The sequence below is a fragment of the Rhizophagus irregularis genome, chromosome 8 (genome assembly GCF_026210795.1).
Source record: "Rhizophagus irregularis chromosome 8, complete sequence".
Classification (NCBI taxonomy): domain Eukaryota; kingdom Fungi; phylum Glomeromycota; class Glomeromycetes; order Glomerales; family Glomeraceae; genus Rhizophagus; species Rhizophagus irregularis.
In genome coordinates, this window is record NC_089436.1 from 4,918,839 (window position 1) to 4,934,276 (window position 15,438).

Below are 15,438 nucleotides of genomic sequence, written 5' to 3' on the forward strand. Positions count from 1 at the left end.
CGTAAGTTTACGATTTTGTAAGTTTACGAAAGTTTATGGCATAATATTTCGAAAAATTTCAAAATATTACGTAAGTTTACAATTTTGTAAGATTTATGTGATATTACGGTTAAAATATTACGTAAGTTTTCAATATCGTAAGATTTACGCAATATTACGGTCAAAATATTCTGCAAATTTATGAAACTGTAAACCTGCGTAATATTACGGTTGAAATATTTCGAAAATTTATGAAACTGTAAACCTGCGTAATATTACAGTTAAAATATTTCGAAAATTTACGAAACTGTAAACCTGCGTAATATTACAGTTGAAATATTTCGAAAATTTACGAAACTGTAAACCTGCGTAATATTACGGTTAAAATATTTCGAAAATTTACGAAACTGTAAACCTGCGTAATATTACGGTTGAAATATTTCGAAAATTTACGAGATTGTAAACTGCATATGCAGTAGAACGTATACAAGGGGCATGTGATACTATTGAATAATCAAAAATAATATAAACACCTTTTCTTTTATATAAACACCTTTTTTTTTAAGTTTGGGAAAGCAAATTTATTTTATTTACGAATTTTTTATTATTTACAATTTTTATGTTAAAAATTAAAGTAAATTCTAATTTTTATTATAACTTAATAAAAAAATACACATTTGATACTTGTTCGCTATTATTTTATAAAATAGTACCCAGGCTGTACGGCGTGGACGTCAGTATCAGTCACAGCCCAAAAAAAACGTGAGTCTCCAGCCGATATTTGGTACGGACTGGGCCTAGCTACTCACTTAATAAATAATAAAAAAATAAAAATAATTATCTTCTTCTACGATATGTAGATAAGTTTCTCCTTGCCCTACGATCATCACGCGTGACTAAAATTGATCAAATTTATCAAATTTAAAACATGAACGTAAATATTAATTATAAATTTTATTATAGTATAATTACCCGGCCTCTCCCAAAATCTTGTTCTAAATTTGTGATAATATCTTGCGCCAGTACGCGTCCACAGCCGCCACTCAGGGTTACCATTACGATAAAGGACATAGTTCTAAATATCAAAATCAGTTTGAATATTCGGTAAATACATTTAATTTATATGAATGTAATTTTATTTATTTACTTACATGCTAATCCCTGACGAGGTTCCTCTACTTTTGGCTGCACTGTTGCCCGGAAACCCTCGTTTGAAATATTCTATTTATTCTGATTCAATTAAATGGATTGGTTAATTTGAATTTAAATTCTTTCTTAAAGAAATTATAGATATTAGTCATATGAACCTATTGGCAACAGAGTCCCAAAAATCTTGGCGGCTTCTACCATTAATATTGTGGTAGGCGCGGTTTCTGTCTCGGCGTATGTCAACAAGTTCGTCCATCATAGCCCAGTTCCAATAGACGTTATAGTGGGAACGATGACGTGTGTGGCGAGGCATTATTAGATTAGATTTGATTTTTATAATTTGATTTTGAGATGAGTAAAAATTTGAAAGAAAGTCGTAAAATGTCACTTTAAATAAAATTTGAACAATACCTCTTTGGTTTGATTTTATTTCTCATTTCAATTAAAATTTAATTTATTAGACTTTTCATCATTAAACATATTAATTAAATCTCATGCGGATATGGATTATCTAAATATAAATATCATGATTCTAAATATAAATATAAATCACTTAATTTATTTTAATTTTTTTTTAAAAAAAAAAATCATCAATATATCTAAGGTTGCTTGCTGAAACCTAGGGGTTTAGGCAAGATGGCGTTTCGCCGAAAAGCGAAATTCTGCTGAAACTATATTAAAGTTATATTAAAAAACTGGCGAAACTTTGGAGAAAGGCGAAACTGCTGAAACTTATTATAAATGCCGAAATTGCCAAAACTCTGCCGAAACTATAATAAATCTATAGTAAAATTTTGACTAAACTAATCGTAGGATTTTGAAGAGGTTTAGACAAGCAACCTTAAATATATCATATTTAAAAATAAAACAATTATATTCTGATTAAATATTTTGCGTACATTTCTTAAAAAAATCATAAAAAAAAATCTTGTACGTCGTACATGCAATTACTAAATATCATCCCCTTGTGATAAATAAAAATTACGCAACACAAATTCAACACAAACTCAACACAAATTTAACAAATTTAACGAAATTTGGCCAAAATTAATAATTTTTTACCAGAATTATCAACACAAATTGAACACAAATTGAACACAAATTTCAGTCACGATTTATTTATGTCACACCCGTGTTGTTAATAATTAAATAAATAAATCTGCATTTTATTTATGATATGGGAAACGTGACCATAAATTCTTTAAGGATATAATTTTATTAAAATAAATCAAAACTCCTATATCAAGTGACTAAAAAATATATTTATTTACGAAATATTCATTTTGTTTATCAAATCGGGGTACTATGTGAACGACACCATGTATAGACTCTATAGCTACAAAGTTATATAATTCTATCAATTTTAAGTGAGGACATCCATATAAATATGGGTTCCTTTTAGATTTAAAATCGTACCATTGAATTAATGCGAAATTTAGCGGTAAGTCTGTTAATACTTCTGCTAACAATAAGGCCTATAAATAATAAATATTTATTAATACTTTATAATAAATTATTACATAAATTGGAAAAATACCTGTCCATAACAAAGTCCTTTGTCTGATATATAATCATTTGATTCTTCAGAATCCATTGAAATAGCTATGTCGCTAAACCATACTTTATTATGATACCTGTTTGTGGCACGCATTATGGCTAAGGTTGCTTGCCGAAACTAAGGAGTTTCGGCATGCCGAAACTGCCGAAACTGCCGAAACTAGGTTTCGGCAAGCAACTAAAAATGCCGAAATGCCGAAACTGCCGAAACTGCCGAAATGCCGAAACCATTTCGGCATTTCGGCATAATTTCGGCATAATGCATATTAATATTTAATTATAGTTTCGGCATTGTTTCACTTTTTTAATAGCACAAGTCACCACATGATCACAACCAATCATATTTGAACACAACATTTTAATGATAATCTTATGATCTTCAAAGGTTACCTTTCGTTTTTTTTATTTTTTATTCATTCATATTACCATTACCCAAGCTTTTAATCTAGGCCCTGAAATTGACTCATGTCATATGATATCCATTATGGATAGTTTAAATTATTTCGTGTTCGCGGTTCGCCCCACATTACTTTCTTTACTTAAATACATACAAAATAAAAAAAAAATTTCATTATGACCAGCACCTTCGACTCAGAAAAAAATAAAAATAGAGGAGGAAGGCCACTTAGTTCTATCTGGGAAGACATTACTAGAGGAAGCCACGTTGGTTCAGGAAAATATCAGGCCACCTGTAAATATTGTAATTTTTCCTGGTCAAGAGGAGATGTTTCAAAACTTGAAGAGCACCTCGCCAATCACTGTTCAGAGGCCCCAGCGTCTGTTGTCAGAAGATATTTGAGTAAAGTATTAGAACGAGAAGATAAAACCAATAAAAAAAGAAAAATAGTTGCCAATAATCAACTAACTATGACGGATTATCATGATTCTACGAAGATCCCTGATGCTAGAGTAACGAGAATTAATCGTGCTCTGGCTAAATTTTTCGTCGCATGCAGCATTTCGTTTCGGATAGTCGAACATCCATTTTTTGTTAACTTCGTAAAGGAGCTCAATTCTGCATATGAGTTGCCAACCAGAGAATTCTTGTCAGATCAATTACTTGAAAGGGAGTTAGCATTGGTAAATTCGACTGTAACGACTGTCATTGAAAATGGAGCCAATTTAACATTGGGTTTGTTAATATACTTTTTAAATAATATTTAAATGCATAATTTAAAAATAATATTGTTATAACTTATAATTCAGCTTTCGATGGTTGGACCTCTCCTACTCATCGTTCGATTTGGAACTTCGTTATCATGACTCCCACAAGGGAGGAGTATCTATACAAACTTGTTGATTTATCCGAAAACTCTCATACGGCTAATTACGTAGCGCAAGTGGTTGGAGAAATAATTGAAAAAATTGGATCAAATAAAATATCGGCGATTGTATCTGATAACGCCGCAAACGTACGAAACGCACGCGCGACACTTCAAGAAAAGTATCCTAATATCGAGAATGTTAGATGTATCGCGCATGCAGTAAATCTGATCGCATGCGATATTGTTAAAGAAAGTTTTGGCGATCGTTTATTGCGGAAGGTCAATATTTTAGGCTCATTTTTCAAAAGTTCTCACCAAGCTGGCGCAAAACTTACACAACTCATCAAAGAAAATAATATTCGCGGAGGAGGTATAAAGTTGTATTGCAAAACGCGGTGGACAACTGCCAGCGATTCAGTGGATTCAATAATTAGATTGGAAACGGTACTAGAACAAATTATTACTAACGACAGTAATTTATTGAACGACAAAGTCAAACGTGTAATCCAAACACGAAATTTTTTTTCCGATTTGCGTATTCTTTCGTTCGTATTGAATCCATTGAGAAAAGCCGTCTTGGCTTTAGAATCCAAATCAGCAACGCTTGGAGATTGTTTTTTAAGTTTGATACGACTATCAGCAGTTTTAAAAAAATTGCCCAGGTCTTTCAATCAAAACTTTCGTAACCATTGTTTCAACGTGATGAACGAAAGATTTAAGGAATTTGATGACGATAAATATATTACCTGCTTTTTCCTAGATCCACGATTTAGGAATAAACCTCTTAAAGATAAAGCTTATTCAAGAATCGTGAGATGTGCCACTACTATTGGGAAGAGGTTAGGATTTGATCTTAAGGAATCTAGAACTTTATGCGAGCAAATCAAAGATTACCGTGATGGTAAGTCACCCTTCGATCTCGACGAGTCTTGCTCTCTAGATGATCCTTTAAACTGGTGGAATTTGATTGATACTGACCCTCGACCGAACAGCCTCCCAAGAATTGCGCGCCATTTATTAGCGATTTGTCCAAATTCAGCTAGCTGCGAAAGAGGATTTTCTACTCTCGGTTGGTTATTTAATGATCGACGTTTAAATTTAAATATAAGTCGACTAGAATCCATGGGTAAAATGATCATGCATTGGAAGTCCAATGCCAAGACAGAGCTTGGGTTTTACGGTATAGAAAAAAATAATACTCGTATTAGCGAAACTGAAATGAACATTCGAATTGCAGAAGCTCTGGCAGAAACAAATGATGATGATGATGATGAATGTGACGTTTTACCGAATGAAAGTTCATCCCATCAAATTACAGTTCCTCCAGATAATTGTATTGTTCTAATAGAAGATATATGGATCGATAAATTTGTCGATTTATCACACGATTTAGTAATTAAAGAAATCGGGGAGATTCCGGACGATATTCTTGATGATTCTGATGACGAATACGAAAAAATTAATGATGATGATTATGATGATGATAATGATGAGAATGATGATGAGAATGAAAGTGAAGGGAGAGGAAATTTCGATTACGATGTAGAGGATTTATTGGACGAATTTATCGAAGAAGTTGTTGATTGAATAAAATTTTAAAAATCTATTTTTTTTTATGTATATAATTTTAATTTTACATATAATTATAAAACTTACTTATCGTTTGAAATATTTTATGTATATATTGTTGATTGTTGTAGCAATAAATTAGTAAATTTAATAAAGTTGTTTTATTAACAAATTGAAATTCCGAGATAAAATCTCCATGTTGCAGATTATGTGACGCAAGTAGATGTAATTACTACAAGAAAATGTTAACCAATCAGGCACCTACCCGATTGGTAATTTTTTTTGATCGGTCACCTGATTTATTTAATAATACCGATTGATAGTTTAATTTACCGATTGATTTCTGGCTAGGAAGAACAATATAAATTTTAACCTTATATAGAATACTGATCTACCGATGATTAATTCGCGATTAATATTTAATTATGCAGACTTCAATTTTTACAATAGTTTTACAATTAAAATATATTATATGCAATTCTGTACGAAATACATTAACATTGTTAAATAACAATCATTGGTATCATACCACACCGATAATCGGTGTTGGCTTGACTTTTTTTTTATTTTATATTTCCAACTTTATCGTCTCCTTTTTATTCTTTTATTCCCCTTTAAATTTATTTTTCCAACTTCACTAATAAATTTACATATATTAAAAAACATTATTATATTTATTTTATTGTTTTATTGTAATATTTTTATTTTATCGAAATAACAATATTTTTGTTGAACATAAATTAAATCAATGATAATATATCTAAAGTTCGCGTCCTAAAAGTAAAAAAATATATATATACACAGTGTAGGATAGATCGTTTTTTGACCTGTGAAATGCCGAAACTTTAATTAAATCATTAAGAAATAGTGACGAAATGTCGAATGCCGAAACTATTTCGGCAGTTACGGCAGGTTACGGCAATTCGGCAAGTTTCGGCAGTTTCGGCAGTTTCGGCATTTTGGCATTTCGGCAGTTTCGGCATTAATAAACCAGTTTCGACTTTCGGCACCAGGTCAAATGAGTTTCGGCAGGCAACCTTAATTATGGCACCATTTTCCAGTGTTACTGATCCGTATATGTTTATTCAGGTTTCACCAATAATTGTGAAACCATCAAGTAAATCTAGATATGAATCCAGACAACTTATAATCTAGCAAAACCGGTCTGCATTTTATTGTCTACGGAATCTTTTTTTTCATTAAAAAATGTATTTGCATCTCATAAAGAGAAATCAAAGAGTCTTGCAGAAAATTTACAAGTGCGAGGTGTTTTTGCTGGATTCACTGAATGTTGAGACATTCTAATAGATATTGCTTGACGTTTTATCTATTAATTTAATTTCCATCTTAAGTTATATAATAAATATATACAATAAATAAATTTCCAAATACTTACAGTTCGTAAAAGCTGAGGTTCGACATCTTTTTTATTGCTAATTCGGTAGGGTATTTTAACGAAATATTTGTGAAGACTTTCGTAAGTTTCTGTGGTATAGCCATTTATTGCGCCATAAGATCGTATTGAGTCAATAATGTGATAAACCCATGAATGCAATTTAGGCAACTTCAAATTGGAAGGAGAAACAAATTTAAAAGCCTTGACAAACATTCGCGCCCATCTATGTATTGCATCCTAAAATTTAAATGTTAATTTAATTTATTTAATTTAAATTTTCGATTTTACTAAAATTTTAATACATACATTAAATTTCTCTAAGTCACTTTCACTAAATTCTTCATATCTACTTAAAATATACATTTCATTCCAATATTCGTACAATTTCACAAGATCATCATTATTTACAAAATTATCTACTTTGTTATTATTTTCATCATATAAATTATCAATAACAAATATCATGACTTTCATCAAACTTCGATATTCATTAGCAGTTAATCTTGCAATTGACTGCAGTCCATTGGAAAAAATTTTAATGGCGGAAAAACGTGGAATTGCTGCTAGACGGTGATCTACTTCTTCAACTAATTTATTACCATTAACATGTTGCAATTTTAAGATATCGCACGTGAAGATAATTTGATAACGAAATAAACCCAAATCTAAATGATGCATTCTGTCAGGAACAGTAGCCAAATAGATATTTATATTCCTTGATAATATAAATATTTATAATTAATATATATATATATTATTATAATTATTTCTACTTTTGCATACTTATGGCAAATCCCAAAAAAAATTGGGTACAGATTCTATGCAAACAGATTTTTGTGTATCATTTTCAAAATATTTACGCATTTCATCATGAGTTCTTAGTATTACATCATTAACCGATAAGTTTATATTTGCAAGATTGTCCCTTTTAATTAAACAGGAGTGACATGGAAGGCTTGAATTGGAGGATTTATAAACTAAACAAAAACTTGCGGCTTCTGGCCAATCTGCAATAATAGTTGAAACTCTAGGATAAACCCAGGTATTTTCATTATTTATAAAAAGGTCTATACCATCTTTTAATAAAATAATTGGTTCTAGTAAATGACGTAAAGATTTATGAAAGGTATCACGAACCAGATCTTTATTTGCAGCTTCTAAAATTGGTAAATATCCCAAAAGTTGCTTTGCATCCTATTTATTACGACGCCATATTGGGATATTGCCTAATGAAATATATATTGGATGCAATTGACTTTTTCCTAATGTATCTGTAGTTGTTGCATCTGAATATAAAATAATTGATAATAATTTGGAACCAGTAGGTAAGGATTCTTGCGTAGTTTTCCACCATTTTCCAGTGTTTTGTTCACTGTAAATACTTTCTCTATTATACTATAAAATAATATAAATAAATTAAAATAATATTATTTAAATCATTGAATTAACTAATATTTACTATTTACCTCATAGTTTTCGTAAGATAGCGCAAAATTTTGTGTTATGTCAGGAACAGTTAAGATATTTTTGATGCACTGTATTAAGTTTTGATAATAAAAAAAATAATTTTTATCCTTATGTTTTGTTATAAGAACTTTACTAAATTCTAAATTAGAAAACTTCATATTATTCATAAATGCTCGTCCCTGTTCAATATTTTTTGGTAATGGTGATTCTGTAAGATTTGAATGTTTATTAAAAAAACGTATTATTTCATTACCACCTTTATTGTTTATTTTATATTTTGTTACTAATAACATTAGATCTTTATAAGCATCATTAGGAAATTCTGTGCAAGTTTTGGTATTGAGATTTTTGGGTTCTTCAAAAATTTCAGGCTCTTCAGATGAATCTAATATATTTTCAAAGTTACTATCTTCAAGGCTCATCTCTGATATTGCACTTCCAATACTGTCAAATGATATATTTTGTACATTATTATCATCATTCACCTAAAATTATAAACCAAAATGAGTTAGTATAATTTGAGCTTTTTCTTTAAAAAGAATAATCTGGAATAACATAATTATTGAGCTTTTTCTTTAAAAAGAATAATCTGGAATAACATAATTACCTCAACTTTATCATTTTCATATCCACTACTTAGATTACTTCTTGTATCCATTTCACTGCTATATTTTTCACTATCATTATTATCATCATCATCTTCTACTTCTACTTCTACATTTTTTAAGCATTTTTGGGCGTGTTGAGTATATGCAAAGCGTTGACTGAATATTCGCATACAAAGGGGGCATTTGAAACTCATGTTACTAAATTAACGCGTCAAATTTGATGAAAAGTATCAATTCACTATTTAATTTATATGAGATTATGTGTGCTAATAAAATTATATTGCAAATTCATTGTAAAAATTTAATGAATTAATTGAATGGATTACAATTGATTGAGTTATTTGAATAGACACGACTACGCAAATTTACGCATTAATGAATGGAACTGGCTGTAAGAATCTGGTGGCTAATATCATGGAATCATTCGCAATTTTACGCATTATAGCAAAATTTAAAATATGCGAAACACTCAGCAATTTTGCTGTCGGGAACTTGCCAAGTTCGTGGGTTGGCAAATCTAAAAATAAATGTAACAAGTCTATGATGTACCATATAAATATTGTTTATTATTTTATTTACTATTTCAATTTGCCGGCAACCTGCCAAGTGAATCTGACAGCAAAAGTGCTGAGTGTTTCGCATATTTTGAATTTGCTGTAACAGGCTGTAAGAATTCGGATGGCTTATTCAATCGGCTAATCATCTGATAATCAGCCGCAAATTTATTGGCTTAACATGGCAAATCACTTTTACAATAATGGACGGATGATCAGCCACAAATTTATGCGATAATCAGGTTATAAGCGCTCAAGATCACTATCAATCTGATCAGCCAAATGAGTTCACTGGCTGCAACTTTTTTTTTCCATGCATAAAAGCCCCAACATGTGTAACATGTTATTTTTTTATAAATTGGATTTGATTAATATTTCGATTGTACTATGTACTTTTACGAGAGTTTTTTTTTAAAGTTCTCTTATGAAAGTGTTACAATATTTTTTCGTAATATCACGATGCAAAATTTTTGCATTAGTACATTCATTTTTCATAATATTTCGCATTAGTTCATCCATTTTTCGCAATATTTCGCAAGTTTTTTTTCTTTTTTAGTATAAAATAGCGGAAATTACCTTATGACAGCTTGCCTCCTTTTTCTGAATTTCTGATTCATGTATTTCCCACTTTTTCCTCATCCTTTTCGAATTTTCTAGTTCACCTTTTTCTCATATATTTCCTCCTTTTTCTCATATTTTCATTTCAAATTTATTATCATAATGGCTACAAAGCGTGGCGAGAAACGAAGAATTGACGATAATGAAAGATTTTCAAAACGTAGTACTGAGGGTAGCGAAGTTGAGAAGCGAGTGAGAATATCTGATGATAGCGTTGATGGTATATATGACATGATATGTATCATATTCTTTATAAAAGAAATTATATAATATATAGTTAAATTATATTTTATTGTTAAAGTTAATAAAAAAACAATAGAAAAACTATTAAGAACCAATTCGCAGATAATTTCTAAGCTTGAAGTTCTTATCACCGGACAAAAAAATCTCGAAATCCGTCTCTCGAGCATAGAAAAAAAGCTCAACGATAATAACAAAAATAATAATAATACAATAGATCCGGAGTATGTAAAGGTAATAAAGATGAATATTATTTAATGTAAACCTGAAATGCTAACCTCGTTTGATTAGGAGCTCGTTAAGAAGGTGTCGAAAATTTTATTTGAAAATTTTGTTTATCCTTCGCAAGACGAGTACAAACTCGCTACTGAAAAATATTTAAAAGACGAAAATCTGGAATTTATGCGCCAGTTCAAAAAAAATTAATGGATTATTTTTTTCGAAAAAAAAATTGCCCCGACTGTAAGTTAAAGCAATTATGAATTTTATTAAATTTCATACTAACATTTTTTTTAATAGTTAGTACAACAACATAGAAGCATACGAGGGACGTTCGCGTCTAGAGTTAAAGACGTTATGTATTCTGTTTTTGAAGCGACTGGGCATAAATTACCGTTTATTAACACTCAGGCTAGTCCGTCAAAGATTCAGGAATGGAAGAGTAAGGCGGAGGTGAAAAGATGTTACAACAACCTATTTAAAAAGGTTAAAGATGGGCAACCTACGACATATATGTCGCTGATAATTGATAAGTTGCGAAAAGAAAATAAAAATCCCTCAAAAACACAAATAGCGTATGCAATTAGCATATGTGAAACGTACTTAAATCCTAATAATCAAAACATTCAAATGAGCGAAAGTATAATGAAGTCAAAGATAATCAACAACTTAGTAAGTTTTTAATTTACAATTTGCAAAATGTGAATTATTTGAATTACAGTTTATTTATTTATTTATTGATTTTTAGCAAAAGTTGGAAAATAGGGATAAATTTACACATTCGGACGATGATTCTCATGATGGTAATGATGTAGATGATGGTGGTGATAGAGCAGCTGACGATAGAGCAGGTGCGGCTGATGATGGTGTGACTAACGATGGTAGGCCTAACGATGGTGCGGCTAACGATGATGCAGCCAACGATGGTGCGGCCAACGATGGTGCGGCCAATGATGACATAGCTGACGATGATATACTTTCTATTGACTCTTATAACACGGAGGAGGAAGGTCGGTATGTAAATAGTTTATTAGAGAATTATGGGTTGCATAGGAAATAAATATTATTTTTTATATATATCACACGTAATAGCATTTTTTTTACCATAATTAATATAGTTTTAATAAATAAAATGGTTATTAATTCTTAACAACACGGGTGTGACATAAATAAATCGTGGCTGAAATTTGTGTTCAATTTGTGTTGATAATTCTGGTAAAAATTTGTTAATTTTGGCCAAATGTCGTTAAATTTGTTAAATTTGTGTTGAATTTGTGTTGATAATTTTTAATTTATCACGAGGGGATGATATTTAGTAATTGTGCATATACAATTTCTGTGATTTTTTAAAATGCGGATTTCCGTAATTTTACGATATCGTATTTTCTGGCCAATCAAAATTAGGCTGATCCTTGCATGTGATTTAATCATTTAATCATTTAATCATGCATGCGTTTTTGTCTTATTTATTTTTGTTTCTTATTTCTTTATTCTTTTGTTCAATATTTTTAATTTTTTTGTCTCTTCTTTCTATTATTTCTTTAATTATATACAATATATTTACATATATTTCATAATTTATTGCTTTGCAGGTATAGAAATATTTGTTTATTAATACTAATTATTTTCATTTTTTTTTACCTCTTTGTTATTTTGTATCGTAATACTAACAATAATATCCATGTTTCCTTTATTCCTTTTTACTTGTACTTTAATACTAACGATACTAACAATACTAACAACATGTTTATTTTTTCCTTTCTCTTTATTTCTTTATTCTTTTGTTCAATTACTTTGCAGGTATAGAAATATTTATTTATTAATACTAATTATTTTAATATTAACGCGTTTTTTTTTTACCTCTTTGTTACTTTATGTCGTAATACTAACAATACTATCTACGTTTCCTTTATTTCTTTTTACTTGTACTTTAATACTAACGATAATATTCATGTTTCTTTTACTCCTTTTACTGTTTCTTTAACTCTTTTTACCTTAATACTAACAATAATAACAATATTTCTTTTATCTTTATATCTAATACTAACGTTACTATAGCTGTTTCTCTTCTTTTTACGTCTAATAATATTGTTACTCTACTCTTTCTTTTTTTTACTTTATGTATTCTGTATATATTAATAAATACTTGTAATTTTTTATGGTTTAATAAAATTATATCTAATAAAACATATATTATATAAACTTATAGTACAGAAAATGAAGTATTATTTATCGAAATATTTTGAAATATTACGAAATATTAAGTTGTGTAAAATCACAGAATATTACGAATCGTCAAATTATGGAACATTACGCATAGGGATGGGCAAAATGCGGAAATTTCATTTTATCACGCGCATGATGCGCATGATGCGCATCATGCGCATCATGCACATGATACACATAGTACTGTTATACAGAAAAAAAAAAAATACGATTTCTTTACAAAAAAATAAAATTTTTTATTATTTATTTTACTGAATTATTAACAAGATACATCAGAGTCATCAGCTTCATTATCATTAAAACTCTCTTCGTTTTCACTACTACTATTTACATCTTCATCATAATCACTTTCTTCATTTTCGCCTGAACTTTGAATTTCGTCATCTACAACTCCCCCGTCTAACGAAGTATTTTTATCAAACCCGTTTGTAAACCCTTTCCATTCTGGCGTTTCTCGTGGCATTTGTAATCTATAATTGCTATAAATATACACTAATTTAAAGACACGATCAGCTCTCAACCGGTTTCGTTTTTTATCATGAATGTATGCAAATGCTGACCAATTTCTTTCAGACGCAGCAGATGATGTTGGAATAGATAAAACCTTTTTTGCTACTTGAGTAAGTTCAGGTGCAGAATCACTAAAATTTCCACTCCACCAAGTTATAGGATCAACATTATCAGAAGTTTCCCAAGCAAGTTTATTCGCAAAAACTCCAGTTTTTCTCCTATAATTCAAGATTTGTGTCCAAATAATTACTGCATTATCCGAATAATATTTTTGGATAAACTGCGAAATTCTATCCATTGAATTAGAAGTAAGATGGCAACCATGGAATGATGGATCAAGCAGATGCGCAACTTCCATAACAGGGTGGTAAATACTTTCCCACCTTTTTTTGATAATATTTTTAATACTCGTATTATTTCCGTTTATATCAAAAACATAAACTTGAGAAATTAAATTTGATTAGTAATAATTTAGATTATATTTACCAAAGAAAAAAATGATATTTTACCTGATGATTCTAATTGATTGTAATACCAATCTAATACTTTAGATAAAAAAGGTGTATCCGATTCAAACATAGAAATTCCAATAACAAGTTCGTTGAGAACTTTGAGTAAATTATCAACATCTTTCCAAAACCCATCATTTAATACAATACTTCTCATATCATCATCAATTCTAACAGTTTGATTACGTGATAATTCTGTTACCGTTAATTCAATAGCAAGCTGATTTACTTGAAGTGAATTAAGGCAAATAGCTGATGATCCCCAACGTGTTTTTACAGGTAATTTAAGTGAAATTTGCTTATCATAACTGGATCTTTGATATCGTTTCAGAACTGCAGCTGGAATTTGATGTGATTTGAAATATTTAACGATTTTCTTTCCATTTTTTATAGTACTATCCGCCCAAGGGAGTTTCATAATATCACCAATTAGAAGATTTAAGGAATGAGCTACACAGCCAAGGAAAACTATGTTTGGATATTTAATAGCCAAAAGTTTCCATGCTTTCTTCATTGAAGATGCGTTATCAGTAATAATTGCTGAAAGTTTGGAATGATCAATCTGTGATATAACTTTATCAATGTCGGCTGCAATATTTTCTCCTGTTTGTTTGATTTCACCAGTTTGATGAGCAGAGAAAAATACTGGTCTTGGCGTGGTAATTAAATAATTTGTCCAATGTTCTTGCAACATATTTGACCTAAAAATATTTATACAAGATATTTATAATGAATATATAAATAATAGTTAAAAAAAATATATCACCTACCATCCATCAGAAATCAAACAAATATAATCAGTTGATTTAATCAAATTATTTATTTCATCTTTTGTATCCTCATATACCGTGTCAAGTAATGTTGTTGATAAAGCTTTTCGTGAGGGCAATTTAAAACAAGGACGAAGTTTTTGAAAAAGAATTTTAATTGGTTCTAGTTCAGATAATGATAAGAATAATCCACATCGGTAAACTGCTTGTGCAAATAATAGTTCAGCTTCATTTTGTTCTGCTGAAGTTATTTTGTCAACAAAATTATTTATTGATTTTTGCGGTTGTTTCTTAATAGTAACAATATTATTTTGCTCTGTTGGTAAATGGGAATTAATACGTTGTTTTGCCTTAAGTTTAAAATCTGGCCCAAAAAATCCTTGGAGAACTGTTATACTTGCACTTGAACAGGTTTTTAAATGTGCAATACATTTGTTAGCAGCAGCATTTAGTTCATGATTACAGTATTTGCATTGTGCACGGGCTTGCCGAAAACCAGCCACATGTCCAAGTTTATTAAAGTGAGCCCAAATAGGGCTAGTTGGAGGCATTTTTGAACTGATTGAACGAAGAAAAAAATTTTTTTTTGTGAAAGATCTAATGTAATACAAATTTATTATAAATTCCATTTTTGTTAATTTATAATTTTGGCCGGAGTTAGGGTGTAAAGTTTACCAGAATTACAACTTATAATTTATTACAAAATTTATCATGCGCATAATGCGCATTATGCGCAATGCATAATAGCAACACATAATGCGCATGGCACATCTCTAATTACGCATCATAGAATTTCGAAATA

At 29.9% G+C, this 15,438-nt stretch overlaps 3 protein-coding genes across 3 annotated transcripts; 1 reads left to right on the forward strand and 2 right to left on the reverse strand.

Annotated features, from left to right (window-relative positions):
* Positions 1–2,378: 2,378 nt before the first annotated feature.
* On the reverse strand, positions 2,379–2,779 carry OCT59_028949 (uncharacterized protein; the record flags this gene model as incomplete). Its single annotated transcript, XM_066147673.1, has 2 exons — positions 2,379–2,603; positions 2,666–2,779. The coding sequence occupies 2 exons, from the start codon at positions 2,777–2,779 to the stop codon at positions 2,379–2,381; spliced, it is 339 nt and encodes a 112-aa protein (XP_065994359.1).
* Positions 2,780–6,738: 3,959 nt separating this feature from the next.
* On the reverse strand, positions 6,739–7,593 carry OCT59_028950 (uncharacterized protein; the record flags this gene model as incomplete). The annotated part of the gene is made up of 3 exons (XM_066147675.1): positions 6,739–6,846; positions 6,916–7,152; positions 7,222–7,593. The coding sequence occupies 3 exons, from the start codon at positions 7,591–7,593 to the stop codon at positions 6,739–6,741; spliced, it is 717 nt and encodes a 238-aa protein (XP_065994360.1).
* Positions 7,594–10,264: 2,671 nt separating this feature from the next.
* OCT59_028951 (uncharacterized protein) lies at positions 10,265–11,681 on the forward strand (the record flags this gene model as incomplete). The annotated part of the gene is made up of 4 exons (XM_066147676.1): positions 10,265–10,382; positions 10,464–10,636; positions 10,922–11,293; positions 11,370–11,681. The coding sequence occupies 4 exons, from the start codon at positions 10,265–10,267 to the stop codon at positions 11,679–11,681; spliced, it is 975 nt and encodes a 324-aa protein (XP_065994361.1).
* Between the last annotated feature and the right edge of the window lie 3,757 nt (positions 11,682–15,438).